The sequence below is a fragment of the Folsomia candida genome, unplaced genomic scaffold (genome assembly GCF_002217175.1).
Source record: "Folsomia candida strain VU population unplaced genomic scaffold, ASM221717v1 Fcan01_Sc002, whole genome shotgun sequence".
Lineage (NCBI taxonomy): Eukaryota > Metazoa > Arthropoda > Collembola > Entomobryomorpha > Isotomidae > Folsomia > Folsomia candida.
This window is the reverse complement of record NW_019091194.1, coordinates 7,048,709-7,063,443: the sequence shown is the minus strand read 5'-3', so window position 1 is coordinate 7,063,443 and position 14,735 is coordinate 7,048,709. Positions and strand designations below refer to the sequence as shown.

The 14,735-nt window shown below is 36.2% G+C and overlaps 3 protein-coding genes across 6 annotated transcripts; 1 reads left to right on the top strand and 2 right to left on the bottom strand.

Moving 5' to 3' along the window:
* Positions 1 to 1,426: 1,426 nt before the first annotated feature.
* Positions 1,427 to 4,942, bottom strand: LOC110844751 (carnitine O-acetyltransferase). The gene is made up of 12 exons (XM_022091031.2): positions 4,677 to 4,942; positions 4,447 to 4,582; positions 4,261 to 4,330; positions 3,965 to 4,207; positions 3,699 to 3,876; positions 3,471 to 3,633; positions 3,351 to 3,400; positions 3,198 to 3,286; positions 2,796 to 2,970; positions 2,425 to 2,689; positions 2,150 to 2,344; positions 1,427 to 2,084 (listed from the first exon to the last, which is right to left on the bottom strand). Exons 1-12 carry the CDS (start codon positions 4,901 to 4,903, stop codon positions 1,866 to 1,868), a joined length of 2,010 nt encoding a protein of 669 aa, XP_021946723.1. The 5' UTR covers positions 4,904 to 4,942; the 3' UTR covers positions 1,427 to 1,865.
* Positions 4,943 to 5,047: 105 nt separating this feature from the next.
* Positions 5,048 to 7,885, top strand: LOC110842999 (F-box only protein 42). Of its 2 annotated transcripts, none has more exons than XM_035847394.1 (10): positions 5,048 to 5,184; positions 5,401 to 5,698; positions 5,790 to 5,945; positions 6,011 to 6,112; positions 6,216 to 6,308; positions 6,420 to 6,436; positions 6,534 to 6,741; positions 6,895 to 7,160; positions 7,248 to 7,472; positions 7,568 to 7,885. In XM_035847394.1, the coding sequence occupies exons 2-10, from the start codon at positions 5,452 to 5,454 to the stop codon at positions 7,772 to 7,774; spliced, it is 1,521 nt and encodes a 506-aa protein (XP_035703287.1). In that variant the 5' UTR covers positions 5,048 to 5,184; positions 5,401 to 5,451; the 3' UTR covers positions 7,775 to 7,885. The 2 variants fall into 2 exon arrangements, with proteins under 2 accessions (XP_035703287.1, XP_021944592.1); XM_022088900.2 differs by lacking the exon at positions 5,048 to 5,184 and adding an exon at positions 5,191 to 5,325.
* LOC110842998 (dosage compensation regulator) lies at positions 7,780 to 14,555 on the bottom strand. Of its 3 annotated transcripts, XM_022088899.2 has the most exons (26): positions 14,348 to 14,555; positions 14,095 to 14,264; positions 13,888 to 14,021; positions 13,590 to 13,787; positions 12,841 to 13,111; positions 12,564 to 12,767; positions 12,322 to 12,489; positions 12,209 to 12,238; positions 11,988 to 12,143; positions 11,804 to 11,897; positions 11,473 to 11,737; positions 11,072 to 11,343; positions 10,790 to 10,884; positions 10,578 to 10,704; positions 10,421 to 10,506; positions 10,181 to 10,355; positions 9,916 to 10,092; positions 9,630 to 9,823; positions 9,435 to 9,538; positions 9,191 to 9,353; positions 9,049 to 9,104; positions 8,868 to 8,927; positions 8,501 to 8,767; positions 8,335 to 8,435; positions 7,963 to 8,268; positions 7,780 to 7,888 (listed from the first exon to the last, which is right to left on the bottom strand). In XM_022088899.2, coding segments are annotated over exons 1-26 (3,972 nt in total). In that variant the 5' UTR covers positions 14,445 to 14,555; the 3' UTR covers positions 7,780 to 7,886. The 3 variants fall into 3 exon arrangements, with proteins under 3 accessions (XP_021944591.1, XP_021944590.1, XP_035703286.1); XM_022088898.2 differs by having other exon boundaries at positions 7,780 to 8,268; XM_035847393.1 differs by lacking the exons at positions 13,888 to 14,021; positions 14,095 to 14,264; positions 14,348 to 14,555 and adding an exon at positions 13,235 to 13,275 and having other exon boundaries at positions 7,780 to 8,268; positions 13,590 to 13,729.
* Positions 14,556 to 14,735: the final 180 nt, after the last annotated feature.

The following is a 14,735-nucleotide window of genomic DNA, read 5'->3' as shown; positions in this document are numbered from 1 at the left end:
ACAAGCTGCATTTCGAAAAATGGTTTATGAGAGGAAATACCACATAGCTCTGAGGAATAATTATCTAGTTGCAATATCTTCAAAAAGTCAATCTTGTTCATGCTACCCTTGTCAGAATGACACGACCCGAAAATCGACATTTTGAATTTTCGCGCCAAAAGGAGGCATGATATGAAAAAAATTTCCGACTAAAATTTGTAGCTATTCCACCTGTGGATATAACCCTGTCGCTGGTTTTTTTTAATCTTTGGCCTAAATCATTTACGGTGGTATTTAGTGTTATTTTGTAAAACAAAACGTTTTGGTGCATATTTCAAAAACGTTTCAAAATTTCGAAAAACGGTATGCGTGCCCTATACCTAGATTTGGGAGACGGTCATAAAGTTCTTTTACCTTATCTTTCTATCTTGTAAGGTTTCGCCACACGAGCATTTTTATTTAACATTGGAGTGTCTGCTGACATACTATACCTTTCATATACACATCCAGCAAGTGAACGTGGATAGAAAAAATAGAAAAATTAATGTAGGAATTTATTTTGACTCCGACTAGTTCAAAAGGCGAAACTAAATTCAATAAGCCATAAAACAGCAAAACTCTGTACTTAGAATCAGACACCATACATGCATTCGTATTTTTATGTCTGCAAAATGAAATATAACTCCAAACAGCATTGTCTTTTAATTCCTGGTGGAACAAGGTACATGGACATATTTACATTTTAAACAATAATTATTATTATGTGGTCCCCTATTGTCCTCCCTCCCTTCTTTTTATATTCTTGGATCTGCTCCAAATAATTCCAGCCGGGTAGTTGGGTAGGATAATGGGTGCGGTTATTAATAATTACAACTTATGCATATCTGTGCACATGCCGGTCATTCATTGTGTTTTTATCATAATGACACAAGTAATCAGCGTCCATGAAATACTTGTGTCAACAAAAATGTCTCGAGTTAAGACCATTATGTTTATTGGTTCACTAACATTTTATATGGTCAAGTAAACAAATGAAGTAAATCCAGAGTTGGACTGTGTATGTACATACTTGTGTAAATATGATTTGCACGTTTGAGACACCATTTCATGAACTCTGCCTCATTATTATCACAGATAAGAAAATAATACATCGTCGTGTCCAAGAGTCACACCATGTCAAACAAAAGCATAATTGGGTCATATTAAATTTACAAACGTTTGTTGGTTGTTACCGATTATTATTACTGTCGTAAAAAAATTCGATAGAGACACTTTATAAATAAAGCCAATCTCCAGTTTCGTTTCATTTAAAATTTCCTACGAGAGTTGAAAGTAAATATGGATGTATCTCCGAGAGAGAGGTTTCTGCATGTGGCTTTGTTTAAATATCCACTTCACTCAAAATATGTATTTGTTGCAAAAAATGATTTGACACTGCAATATTGTATAAATCGTTTATACTTTTCTAGTATTTTATTTTTCATTTTAAAAGACTTTTGCATAACTATATTAAAATTCGACTAGCCGGTAACATTCCTATACAGAAGATGAGTATTTGATCATTGTGATATCTATACAGAAATTACTTAATAATTTCCAATATTCATGGAGGCATTTATCTACTATGCATGTATGTATGAGGAAAGTTTTAAATATGTAAAATGTTATTATCAATCAATATTGTTCAATTCTAGCATAAAATGGAAGACTCTGATTTTCAGGTCAAATAGATTGGTCAAACAGCATTATTGTATGTAAATTATCAGCATATATCACAGAGCATATCATATCTACACGGGATCTCGAATTAAAATATACATAAGGTCAAAGGCTCTATATTGGCTATATCGCCAAATTATCAAATCGTTAAACAAAAATGCAAACGTTTAAAGCTTTGATTGCATACTAGCCATGATGCCAACTTTCTCCATCTCTAACAAAGTTTCCTGTAATGAAGTTTTGAATTTGTTGGCATCTGTCTCTGAGTTGGAATTGAATGCCGAGATACCAAAAACGATTGAATTTTTTAAGGGGTTGTAGCAGCAACCGTATCCATCTTGGGTGAGAGGTCCGTAGCACATAAACGCCTCAAACAGCGATGGCACCTAATACCAACAGTTTCCTATTAATTGTGGAAAATTAATTTATGATTAATTGCTCAAATACCCACCTGGCTTGTAGACAGTCGAAAGGATGATGATTTGATATAGCCTTCGTCTGAGAAGAGATCAGGAACATCAATTCCATTTTCAAGAGCAATTTTCTTTAAACCAAGCAAATGACGGTCAACGCCTTGAGCTTTTACGGCATCAGCTGCAAAGCGTTTATGACTTTCCACTGCGTTCTTCAACAACTTGAATTTATCCTGAATAAAAATTATATTTACACTCGTCAATTATATTATTAGGTTCATTATATGTTATCATACTTTTATCTTATACACACCTGGAGTGACAATGACGAGTCTAAAAGTGCTCGAGAAAATTCTAAAGATTCAACGGAACAAGACCTAATACATTCAGTCCTTCCTCCAGTGAACATTCTCACACTCGCAGATTCATAATGGGCAGCAGGATCTTTATGGATCCTGTAGAATGCCGCTTGTATCGCAGTCTGAATAAAACTATCTGGGCTGAGAGAACAAGTTTTGATAAACTCTCGTCCGTACTTTTTAAATGTAAATGCAGACATTTGAACATCCTGAATCAACCTAACAATAATGCAATAATACATTAAAATTGCAAGTAAAATGCAATCAATCAGTCAGATACTGCATTCACCAATCAATAGATTACCAATGCCATTAAATTACGTACTTATCAAGATTGTCCTTTGCATCTGCAATGGCTTTGCCAATATGTTTATCCTTCAAATTGAACTCCAATAACGTAGGCGTCCCTGTGCTTCCCTTCTTGGCTACCAGTACGTCACTCTTCAATGTTTCATCCTTAGTGTGGTCCATATATTGTACAATGAAGTCCATCATATTTGCTAAGAATAATTTCGTAATATTTTAGGAATCAGGCAGTACCAATTGTTAAATTAAGATGTAATTAAGATGGGGTATAAATAAATAGATAAATGGGATTAACTTTGACCATGAGGTTTGAGATTGATTCAGAAAATGAGAAATGCTTCAGATTTTTTAGGTAATGAAATAAAATCCCAGCCAATATAAATTCCATTTATACTGAAAAACCATTATAATTAGTAATTACCAATGGGCGGTCCTTCTGCTGGACTGTGTTCATACGTAAGCCCTGCTTTTCCTTCTGTCCCTACAATGAAGCTAATTGTTTTGTCGAACCTAAGCACAAAAATTTTGTATCAAATATACAGAGCTGACTAATCATGTAAATGTCTGGGCTTACCATCGGTTCCCAGAATTGGTAGTATTTCCATGAAGCATTTGCAATGCAGCCTTGCAAATATTGAAATAACAATAATTTTAGGTATAAATGGTAAAGTTTGTCACCCATTAAAATGCCTACCATTGTTTGTCTTTCACTAAGGGACACATCCTCAACTTCTGCAGAAACCGATTTTCCTGACGGTAAGTCAGACATGGCTCGATTTGGTCTGTCCAACGAAAGGACAAAAAGAGCTTCCTCAATAGATTGAAGAGATTTTGCATTCTGCGGATCTTGTTTTAATCTGAAAATTAATCCAGAATATATTGGCTCAAGATTATTATTGATCGTAGATTTTATTTCCATTACCGTTCATAAATATCTGCCCACGAGTCTCGATGTTCCGCGGTCAAAATTCCGATAGGAATACCATGAAGACCAGAGGTATCCTCGACAATTTTATTCAAATCTCCAAAAAATTCGAGTGGTTCCTTTAGCTTGCCATTACCATTGCTAATCTCCACTTTGAAAAAGTAATTTTTATATGCTAAAACATAAGATGTGAAATTTAATTATATGTGTATGATTGTAGACATAACTTAATTCAAGTATTATATATGTAAATAAACTCCTACCGACTACAAAATGCTTGGATCCTGGATGATAGGCTAATTGGTCTCTAGGTTTTTTGGGGTTTCTTGTAGTTCCAAATATTTTCTGATACTGGGACATGTCAAGTGGGATTTTTCCCATGTAATCTGGTTTGATTTTCCCATTGTCAATCATTTCTTTATAGGACAGAGCCCCATAAATCATTTTAGCAGCGTATGATAGCTGATCATCTAACGAGTCAAACTTGTGCAACGGGAATACTAAACCTAAATAAGAGAAACTAAATTAAGAGAAATTAAGAGAAATTAAGAGAAATTACCAGGGGATGAGAAGACGACCACTGATTGACGAAATTCCAAATAAGCTGTTTGCAACCACCATTCTGCCATCTGACATTAAATAATTTTTTATCATATATGCATCAATTTTTGTAATCATTAGAAATTCGGGAATCGTATTTCATAGAAACATTATAAATAAATACATATGCATTATATAAACTTACCCAATTATCCATCGAGTTTGCTTTATTCTCAAGAAGATTCTGCAGTTTTGGGCCGATTCCTGACTCGGTACCAAATTTTTTCACAATTTGGGTAGTTTTCTGAAAATCTTCAGCCGAAAGCAAAGGCTTTACCGTCCTGCATAGCAAAACAAAATCAAGCATCATAAAACAGTGCTTAATTAACTGATGCAAAAATCTAAAATAACTAAAATTTCCATAATATGAACTACCGTAAATATTTTCCCAATGTGTCGTTTAATGCTGGAACAGGTAAACGAGGAAGAATAGTCGTTTTGGGTTCTTTTTTTGCTCCCACAGATAATCGACTAGCCGACGATGTCGCCAAATGCTTCGGTAATTGCGACATTATCAAAGTAGTCCCCTGTTGTTGAGTTATTGAAGAAGTTTTCCTCAAGAACAGTTGAAGAGATGACATGTAATTTGTGTTGAGATACATTTTCCAACTTCTGTTGTGCGAATAATGCGATTGGTTAAATCAACAAATCCTTATCGAACGAATGTCGGGGTCGAAGTTAAACTATATAGTGAATTGAATGTGTATGAAGTAAAGTAATGTTGTCTGCAAATCTATGCGCTATATAAATGAGTCATGTACAGATCATTCAATAGCTGCACAAGCCTTTCAAAGTCTCAATCTTTAGAAAATCAACGATAAAACCAAATTCTTATCTTTAACAAGAATTCTATTCAACCCAACATGCAGAGTGGAAAGGAAAAGTGAGACAGACTTGTATAAAGTTTTCAGAGCAGCTGATGATCCATACATAATATTTTGTATGTATGGATTTTCTATAAAGTTTATTGTCTAAAATATTATTCATACAACTCACAAATTGCATTTTAGTTATTTTAGACAGGGTAATGAAATTAAATATCAAATGTGCATCTGTAGTATCGAGATTGACTGGAATTTTGTGTTCATTTCAATTTAAGGAAAGATCCTAATCCTACTTAAAGTTTGGCAGTTCTTGGCTTTAATTGGTGATGATGACGTCGTCAAAGGGGAGGGCCAGGGCTACATCCCCTCCACCTTATCATCCCAAAGAAGAGGAAGAAGAGAGAAATGAGGTTGTTGCAGCAGCAGCCGATGCAGTCCTCTCATCTCCCCCGTTGACCCAGATAAGTGACCTGCCGGACGAACTACTCGAAAACATCTTTTGCAGATTATCCCCCTATAACGATTTAGAACATGTCAAAATGACTTGCAAGCGGTGGTATGACATTGCTCAAAGTACGTCGATATGCATACTAATTTAATTATCAGATGGAAATTATGGATTATTATTTTCAATATAAAGCCAATGTCGTTCATGTGTTTGCAGAAGTTGTATTATTTCTCCAGACCAATTTTGAAGATGCTGTGATCAAAGGACGAGTTACAACTGCAAGGTTATCCGCAGGGATTAACCACCTTGGCCAAATTGTTCCTCCAGGTTCATGGGCAACAGAAAGATTTGGCCATATGGCGTGCTATTATGGTAAGATGTGAATAGAGAAAGTTTGTTTTGTAGCGTTCATGACATAAATTGGTCTATATCATTAGATAAGTGCCTCTACATTGTGGGGGGGACAACCCACACGCCAACTACTTTTAACGATATGTGGCGATTTGATCTCGGTGCTGGAAAATGGTCTCGATGTCTAGGTATTATTTAGATTTGAAAAACAATGTAGTACATGGATTCACGTGTAAACTTTATATGTGCATTACTGCATTGAAGCTGGTTGCATTATTATTGTGTTTTAAGGACAAGGACAATATCCTACCCCAAAGGCGTTAGCGTCTGCTACCGTAATCAAGGATAACCTCGTAATTTTTGGAGGATGGTCGCACCCGTCCGGTAAAGTCCCTAATTTTTAGGTTATACTTTATTTAGCCTTCAATACATTACATATGTATGACCAACATTGAGAATTTAAATGATGACAAGTACGTTTTTTTATTTTGTCAGCATATCCTTTGATGCAGGTAAGATATGATACACATACTTCTATGAATGAATATCTTTCATAAGCAAACTGAAAATAAGTAGAATGCAAAAGCTTGATAATATACTTGTTTACAGCCCTGGAGGATATTTGACGAGCTTCACATTTACAATTTTACCTCGAATAGATGGACACTTGTGATAGGATCGGTGAAAAGTCCTTTCCCAACCGCAGGGCATTCAGCTTCTATTGTGGGGGATAAGATGGTGATTTTTGGTGGGAGGATATTCAACCAAGCAGAACAGTCTTATCCACTCTCGAATTCTGTGTGGGTGTTTGACTTTGGTAAGAAACTTTTTTGTACAATATAAAGAAATACGAAAATATGAACCAAGTCTACCAAGTTAATTGAGATTGCTAAATAGATATATGTGTACTTAAGATAAAGAATATAGCAGTATAGTTTTACTATATTGCTCATATATTTACATATTATAGACAGTCAGGAATGGAGTGAACTTGGAATTATAGGAATGAGTCAGACACCTTCTGCAAGATACGGACCAACTCAAGTGACGCTGGATGACACACACATTCTTATTGTTGGTGGTTGCGGTGGTCCCAACCAAATATTTTCGGATGTGTGGCTTCTAACACTAATCTTTGGTACTGGACGAAATGCCCTCAAAGGAAAATGGGATAAGGTGGAAATTGCTAATTCTGAGATGTTCACTACCAATGATTTCCACTACCACGGATGCAAGGTATGCATAAGCCTTTATTAAACAAATGCCGACAATCCCAACAATAAACTAGTATTATTTTAATTCTATTTTAACAACTGCGGATAGGTTGGAAACAGTGTCGTGTTTCTGGAAAGAGCATCACCAATGTCTCCATTTTTAGCATTTTTGCAATATGACGTACAGCATAACCCTCCCGGTGGTGACCAGCAACAACGCGGTGCAAATTTCGATCCCGTAGGACAGCGCTACTTTCATTCCAGACGCCCCTCTGGAGCTAGAGGAAGCAACTCTCAAGCTACAATGTCCATCTACTCTCTAGATATTTCAAATGTATGAAAATCACGAAACCAAGATATACCTTACAATTTGGTAACAAGGATCTAAATAATTTATTATTATTTTCATTTTTTATCATGAATACATAGGTAATAGCCTCTCAAACTGCTGCCTGGGCAAAGGAGTTGGCTTCAAACTCATTATTAACAAGACCTGATGAGCGTCTTCTCTACTCAATGGTGCAAGGACGAGCGCAACTGGTGCTCTTTGGTGGATTTTATAAGGATACAACTAGCCCACGTTGTCGTGTTTCAAGCGATGTTTTTGTCATTAATCAATTACATAAGAGTTATTGAGCTTATTGTTAATTAAACTATTGTTGAATTCCATAAGGTATTCATTTCCTGTTTTTGTTACTTTCCCATTTTCATTTACACAATAAAAGCAGCAAGAAATATTAGTCAAAAGTTCTAAACATAAATGAAGATAAAATAAAAATTTTAGAATTCCACACGTTGAACGTATAAAAATAAATAGTACTAACATGAGTTCCCCCTGTGTTGAAACCCACGATTGAAACGACCTGGTCGTCGTCCACCACCATATCCCCGAGGGCTCCAACCACGATGCGGAGATGCATTCCGGTATCCAAATCTTTGCCCAGAGCCAAATTCGTGAGCTCCTCTTCCTTGTGGAAAGTTATTTCCTCTATACTGGGGGAACCGTTGTTGCCCACCTCCAAATCGAGGCGGTGGTGCTCTTGGATAAGGAAGGGCTGATGTAGCTCCTGCAAAACGGGGGTTACTGTAGGTCTGCTGCCCTTGGACTGTATTAGGACTGTCGCCATTATCTAAAATGCAGTCATTAATACATAAATTATATCACAATCATGTGGTGTGAATTGTGATAAACTTACTGTTAGGTCTTTTAAGGGGAATGAAACTGTCCCCCACGCCAGCTTCTTCTTCAAGACCACGCTTAAGTCCTCTGTTTGCATTGCCAATTTCATCTTGGGACCTTTTTCACAATAGAGCAGTTTACAATGAAGCAGAAAAAGAGACAGAGACAGTAATTGAGCTTACGCTGCACTATCAAAACTATCATTCATTTCATCTCCTCTCCAAGCAGGACCAGCGATATTAGTTCTTTGGTAGCCTTCACCTTCTCCCCCTTCAATATCTTGATTCATTCTGCTCAGTTCTGTCACCAAATTTATCAAACGTTGATCGAGATCTGGAAGGGGAAAATATGCGTCTGGATTTTCCGCCAATTTTCCAACCAGCTTCTCAATTTCAGGACGCAGTGCCACAATAGCGGATGCATCATTAGGATTCATTTTGAGATTGATCCTACAAACAAGGACGAATAATGTATCAAACTATCATCCAATGCTTTATAACGGATCGTAATGTAGATAAGTTTTCTACGTTTTTGCCATTTTTTTATTACCAATTATCCAATCGAACCATTCCATGGATGAATTCTACTTTCCTAGATCCGAACAACAACCTGTACACCGACAGGATAAAAATAAACATTATGCATAATGCTTTTATACTGATAGGTCAAAGTCCTGTAACAAGACTCTTGTTTGATATTGATATCATCACATTGAACATATTTTACTCACAAGTGGTTGGGGGAGACCATTGTCATCTGCTTACAAGAAATAGCTCGTGTTCGAATCTACACATATATCATATGTAAGAAATCGTGAGTATTTGTAAATAAAGACAAAATCGTAATGAATGAAGAAAAGGAAAATTACACACCTTTTCTCCAAAAATAAAGAACGGATACGGGAATACAATCTCAAATCTCGAACAGTTAACTGACGCTTTGTGAACCAATGCTGGCTTAGATTCGGTCGTCAAAACTTTTCGCTTTTCCTTGTGATAGCAGACGTTCGGATATAGACCGGAACATAGAAGAGCTCTAATAATATTATTAGATGAGATTATGTCCTTATTATATCCTTACATGCTATAGTATTACATAATATAGTATTACATATACCTTATTATATCCAAAACTGGAGCCTGTTCTCGAAATTTAATTTGGCATGGAAGGACTTGCTCTTCTGGGAAACCACATTGTACTAAAACTTGAAGGAGCTGATTCTGTTGGGATTTGACAAGTACAATAAAATCGTTGAGTATAAAATTTATTTGTTTAATTTATTAAGTAAATTAAGACACTATCTACAAATACCTTGGCATCAGATGTGACGCGAAGAGAAGGTTGAGACAGCATACGCTGGGCACAAAACTCCAACTCTTGTCGTTCACCTCCTTTTTCTTTGTGATACTCCCATTGTTGGAATGCATTCAATGTCGCTAAATGATCCGAGTGCTTGTGGCACGCAAATGCCCTTTGAGTTGGAGTCAATCTTTTGTTCTCTGGGCCTGTTAAATACACAACAAAATAAATTTTAAGTAACAAAGGGTAACACTATCATTGTACATACAGATATAACATAAACTCAACGTCTTCGTACCTAGTGTGAACACTTCGCTGAGATTTGACGACTGGGCGGAAATGATAGCTAATGGATCTGCACAATTGAACATTGTTCCCAGAATCAGCATTTTTCCTAATGTTGGACTGATTGGTAATTTTGCCAATATTTTTCCAAGAGGAGTCAACTCAGAGTTGGAATCCAAACAATTGAGTTCTAAATATGTAGAAACCAAACTTATCAACAATATTTACTAGCGTTTTCTGCACACAGATTTGATAAATATGTATTATTCTTTTTTTACCCGTAAGCAGGACTTGTGCTTCAATAACCGTGTCGATTGAAGGTGGAGCTGGTGCTTTACTGAGGAAATGACCAATTCCTCCAAGACGAAGCAGCTTGATAGCTAGTGCAATTTCATGGAGAGGGGTTCTCAGCATTTCGGGGGTCATATTTGCATCCAAACTTTCATATCGAGCCTATCGTTGTTAAAACATATTAATCAAAAATATTATACATCTCATAAGTACTGATTCACATTTACCTTGCTGCATAAACAAAAACAATATCCCGGTTGAACTCGACCTGCTCTGCCTCTTCTTTGCATTAAATTGCTCTTGGACGCCCAAACTATCCCAAATGGGTAAAATTTTAAAATATGTGGAAAATTTCAGCTTTATCTGTGGTGTATTAAATTTTACCCGTAGCAAATGACATCAAATTGTTGTGTGATGTGAACAGTTTGAGCTTCGCTTTGCATGAATCCACCACAAACACGACATCATCAATAGTTATGCTAGTTTCTGCAATATTTGTGGCCAGTATAATCTGAATTAAACAAGAAAATGTTTATTGAAGATAGTTCAGAATGCTAAATAATGCTTATTATTACATAAACCTGAACTACACTTACCTTAGTCAGGTGGCCTGCAGGCTGGAATACTCTGTGCTGATCTTCACGGGGTAATTGTGAATGAAGGGGCAGCAACAGATAGCTTGATCCCGATCCTAAAATATGTGTATTATAACTTTATACACAAGCCAACCGTTACAAAATCAAGAGATGAAACAAATTATTTTGTGCGTCGTGATCACTCTAGATTACGAGAGGGGACAGCAAGTAAAGATCTTATAAATGGGTTTCGACCGTTAATAATTATTGACACCACTAAGCACTAAATATAATGGACTTTACCAAAGATAGGGTGCTCTTGCAAATATTTTAGCACTCCAAAGATGCTATTCCACCCGTCAAGAAATATAAGAATGGAACCACGAGCCTCCAAACTTCGAATGTGCTCCAAGAGTGCCACGAGTAACTCAGGATTCACAAATTGTTCAGATATTTGTGCCATAGATCTTTCAGTGTTGACAGAATACCCTGAACCTGGGGGAAGAATATTCATGTTTCCTTCAGACTTTAATAATTCATCTTCTCCTTCTTCTTGCTTCTTCTTTTTGGCTCGCCTATCATGTACACACAAAACAAACATAACATTGCTATCATAATTTTTAGCATTAAAGTAAAGAAAGTATAAAGAACGCAGTAAACTAATTAGACGTATATATGCATGGTGTTGTTGGTCGTGCTCGAACCTTATGGAATCCATAGAAGGTTTAAACTGAAGTTTTTCAACAATATCTTCAAGATAAAATGTCTGAACCGGGAATGTTCTGCCTTCAATTTCTAATACTGGACAAGAATTGAAGTACTCGGTGAACAAATTCGTGTCAATTGTAGCAGACATTAGAATCACGCGGAGATCAGGATAGATAGATAGCATATCGCGAAGCACGATTAAAATAAAGTCGCTATTTACATCCCGTTCGTGAATTTCATCCACAATTACATGCGAAACACCTACAAAAAATATTAATTTAATTAATTTTAACCCTTTAGTATGTCATCAAAATATAAAAACAATACCTCTTAAACCTCCTTCTAGCTTCCGCAACAAAACTCCTACGGTGCAGAACAAAATGGATGCATACGGGCGAGGCAAGCATGACTCGAATCTTACCTTAGAGTATTTAATAATAATATCATTATTATTAAATATTATTAAATACTATATTATTAAAATTATTATATATTATTATTATTGTAGTACCGAATAGCCAGTACTCTCTCCCAAATCTTCGCCCCTTTCAGAAGCTACTCGTTCCGACACACTAATGGCAGAAATTCGCCTTGGTTGTGTACAAACGACAGAACAATATGCTCCCTGTTCACTTAATAGATAATCATCGAGGATGTATTGGCAAATCTGGGCATTCATAATTAATTAGTAATTAAGTTTAGGTACGTAATTCGAAGATCTCAAAAGTATACCTGTGTGGTCTTCCCAGATCCCGTTTCACCCTATGTTTATACAGTATTAATTACTAACACTTTTGTCATTATTATTTGCAACAGGTGATTCTACTGATTTGTAAAGTTAATACCTTAATTAGTATGACCTGATTTTCTGAAATTGCATCCATAATCATAGACCGGTACTTATACACGGGAAGTGAGTTCCGAACTTCGAGCATCTTTTGCACATGCTCATTTGTCTGTTGTTGTAATCGAAAACTTTCAAGAAATTCGCTGCTAAGTTGTTCCAAGTTCGTCTGTCAATGTAATCAAGGCGACATTTCAAGTATCGTACATTACAATTATTTTCAGGAATTGAACAAAAATTTACAGTGGCAAGATGTCCCAAATCGATATTTGAGTTAGTCCATGGATTCCAGTTAGGAAGAGGTGGGGACCATGAAACTACTCCCTGATGTTTTCCAGCATCTGATACATCGTACTTGACATCAGGTTTGGACGAATCTGCCAACAGAGAGATGCCTACAGGATTCCCTTCCGCATCTTGGGAGGAAGTTTGGTTTAGGTCAACTTGCTATTTTAAATGTGTTTCACAGACAACAAGGATTACAGATTTAGTATATGGTATCATGTATAACTCAATATACCTTCGGTATCACTCCTAGCTCTCCTAGAATGGAATGTACATTTTGCATTAGAGCCGGATCTATTGACGCTTCAAATGACTTCATGGTCTCGGATTCCTTTGTCTTCTTTGTTAATCCAGAATATGCTTCAATGACGCCCAAATGATACAGCTGTCGAACGAGTGACAAAGCACAACTTTTTGAAGCTGTCTGTTTGTTCGATCCAGTTTCAGATGCGCGTAGTTTCCTTCCAAGTTCTCTTACATAAAATTCCATATCTGCACGAAAACTCCTACGCCATAAACAACAGATAAAGTGAATTAAATTCAGCAGCAAAGCGAATTTAAGAATTTCAATATGAGTAATGCTTTTTAAAATAATTGTTTTTTTAAATTAAAAGCATGCAGTGAATTACCTTTGGATCTGAGATAACAAACACAACCTCAGCCACATCTCCTTCAATCAAATAACAAATATGGATACATAAATAACTTTTGAAGGAGACATGGCTGTAGCTTGTGTCAAAGGATATACATTCATATATATACATAATTGCACAGAAAAATTGAAATCTTGTAACAATAATTTTGTATGTTACTATTTTTGGGATGAGGAGCTTTAACTTTAATTCTGCAGGTGAAAATTAAGTCTCCTCATGCTTAAATCAAATGAAACATCATCCATATCTGGAGAACTTTCTCCTTTCTAGGAAAAAGAACTCCAGCCCGATTAATTAAAACTACATCTCTTCTTCACACTGTTATTTCTACCTCTGGTGATCTGGTCCAACCGTACTATAGACATAGTCCATATTGTGAATTCTATTTGTCTGGAGGAATTGATGCAGTCGACCTTTAGCATTTTCCAGTGTCCAGTTTCCATGAATCGCTGCATTAAAATCAAGTTCCTCTGCATCTGCCACGTTTTTTGCGTTCATCATTTGGAATGGGATTTGCCCATCGTACCGCCTTGTAAAGTAAACCACCCCAGTAAATTAATTTTGTAAATCTAAATCTACCACGATTTGAGGTCATTCTTGCATATAAATTTGAAATTATTATTTTTTACCTATAAGCCTTCCCAAATTCCGAGGGCCCTTGTCCATCGCTAAACACTGGTCGCATAGTTGACTTGTCTCTAGCCTCGCTAACCCCTGGTTGAAATATTTGAGGGGCCGGCGCTGAAGGTACGAATGACAACGCCTAACCAATAACAAACAAAGTATGTCATTATTCAAACTTCTCGTCCAGTATTATCACAATATAGTATACTGACATGTTCCGGAACTTCACTAGGGTTAATTTGTGCAGTTCGTATAAGATATTCGATAAAGTCTCGAGCCGCATTGGTGGACGCATCTTTTTTGCTTATAGAATTGCCGACCCCAGTGTAGTTGAAGCCATCCACACGTAGCTCACAAATGAAACGAGGTCTGGCTTTATTTCCTAAAGACCAAAACGTCACATAAATTATGATACGCTATTCAATATGATAAAATAATGTGGCTATTTTTTATTTATTTACTTACCAGGAGCACCACGAATATTATAGTCTGGTGTCACTTTTCTAGCCCCAAGCCAAGCATAGAGGAAACTTTTAGGATTTTCTGAGGATGTTTCCTCCATTTCTCAAGATTATTTAATATTTTATTTTAATGCAATCAAGTAAATTAAATTTTTGATAATCAAATGCTTTCCGCAAGTTCGTGTTCTGTGGAAGGGAAGAGCCGATTGTCATTTTCCAATACACTAAAATCTAGGTTCGCTCCTGCAAGTCGGGGTGTGCTAAGATTATGGATCCTCATCCATAAATATGTAAATAGTAAAATTCTTGATTATAAATTACAAAATATTTTAAGTGCAAAATTTACTTTACACTCCAAATGCTGTATATCGAAAGTAAACGTTGAGTAAAGT

Excerpts from the sequence above, each read along its gene's own strand:
- LOC110842998 (XM_022088898.2), bottom strand. The coding sequence starts at position 14,444 with ATGGAGGAAACATCCTCAGAAAATCCTAAAAGTTTCCTCTATGCTTGG. Across the intron at positions 13,112-13,589 it reads GTTGGACCAGATCACCAGAG|GAGTTTTCGTGCAGATATGG; the intron begins GTAGAAATAACA and ends TTTATGGCGTAG. Across the intron at positions 10,093-10,180 it reads AGCACAAGTCCTGCTTACGG|AACTCAATTGTTTGGATTCC; the intron begins GTAAAAAAAGAA and ends CTACATATTTAG.
- LOC110842999 (XM_035847394.1), top strand. The coding sequence starts at position 5,452 with ATGATGACGTCGTCAAAGGGGAGGGCCAGGGCTACATCCCCTCCACCT. Across the intron at positions 5,946-6,010 it reads CCATATGGCGTGCTATTATG|ATAAGTGCCTCTACATTGTG; the intron begins GTAAGATGTGAA and ends CTATATCATTAG. Across the intron at positions 7,473-7,567 it reads ACTCTCTAGATATTTCAAAT|GTAATAGCCTCTCAAACTGC; the intron begins GTATGAAAATCA and ends ATGAATACATAG.
- LOC110844751 (XM_022091031.2), bottom strand. The coding sequence starts at position 4,903 with ATGTATCTCAACACAAATTACATGTCATCTCTTCAACTGTTCTTGAGG. Across the intron at positions 2,690-2,795 it reads GCAAAGGACAATCTTGATAA|GTTGATTCAGGATGTTCAAA; the intron begins GTACGTAATTTA and ends CATTATTGTTAG. Across the intron at positions 2,345-2,424 it reads ACTCGTCATTGTCACTCCAG|GATAAATTCAAGTTGTTGAA; the intron begins GTGTGTATAAGA and ends ATTTTTATTCAG.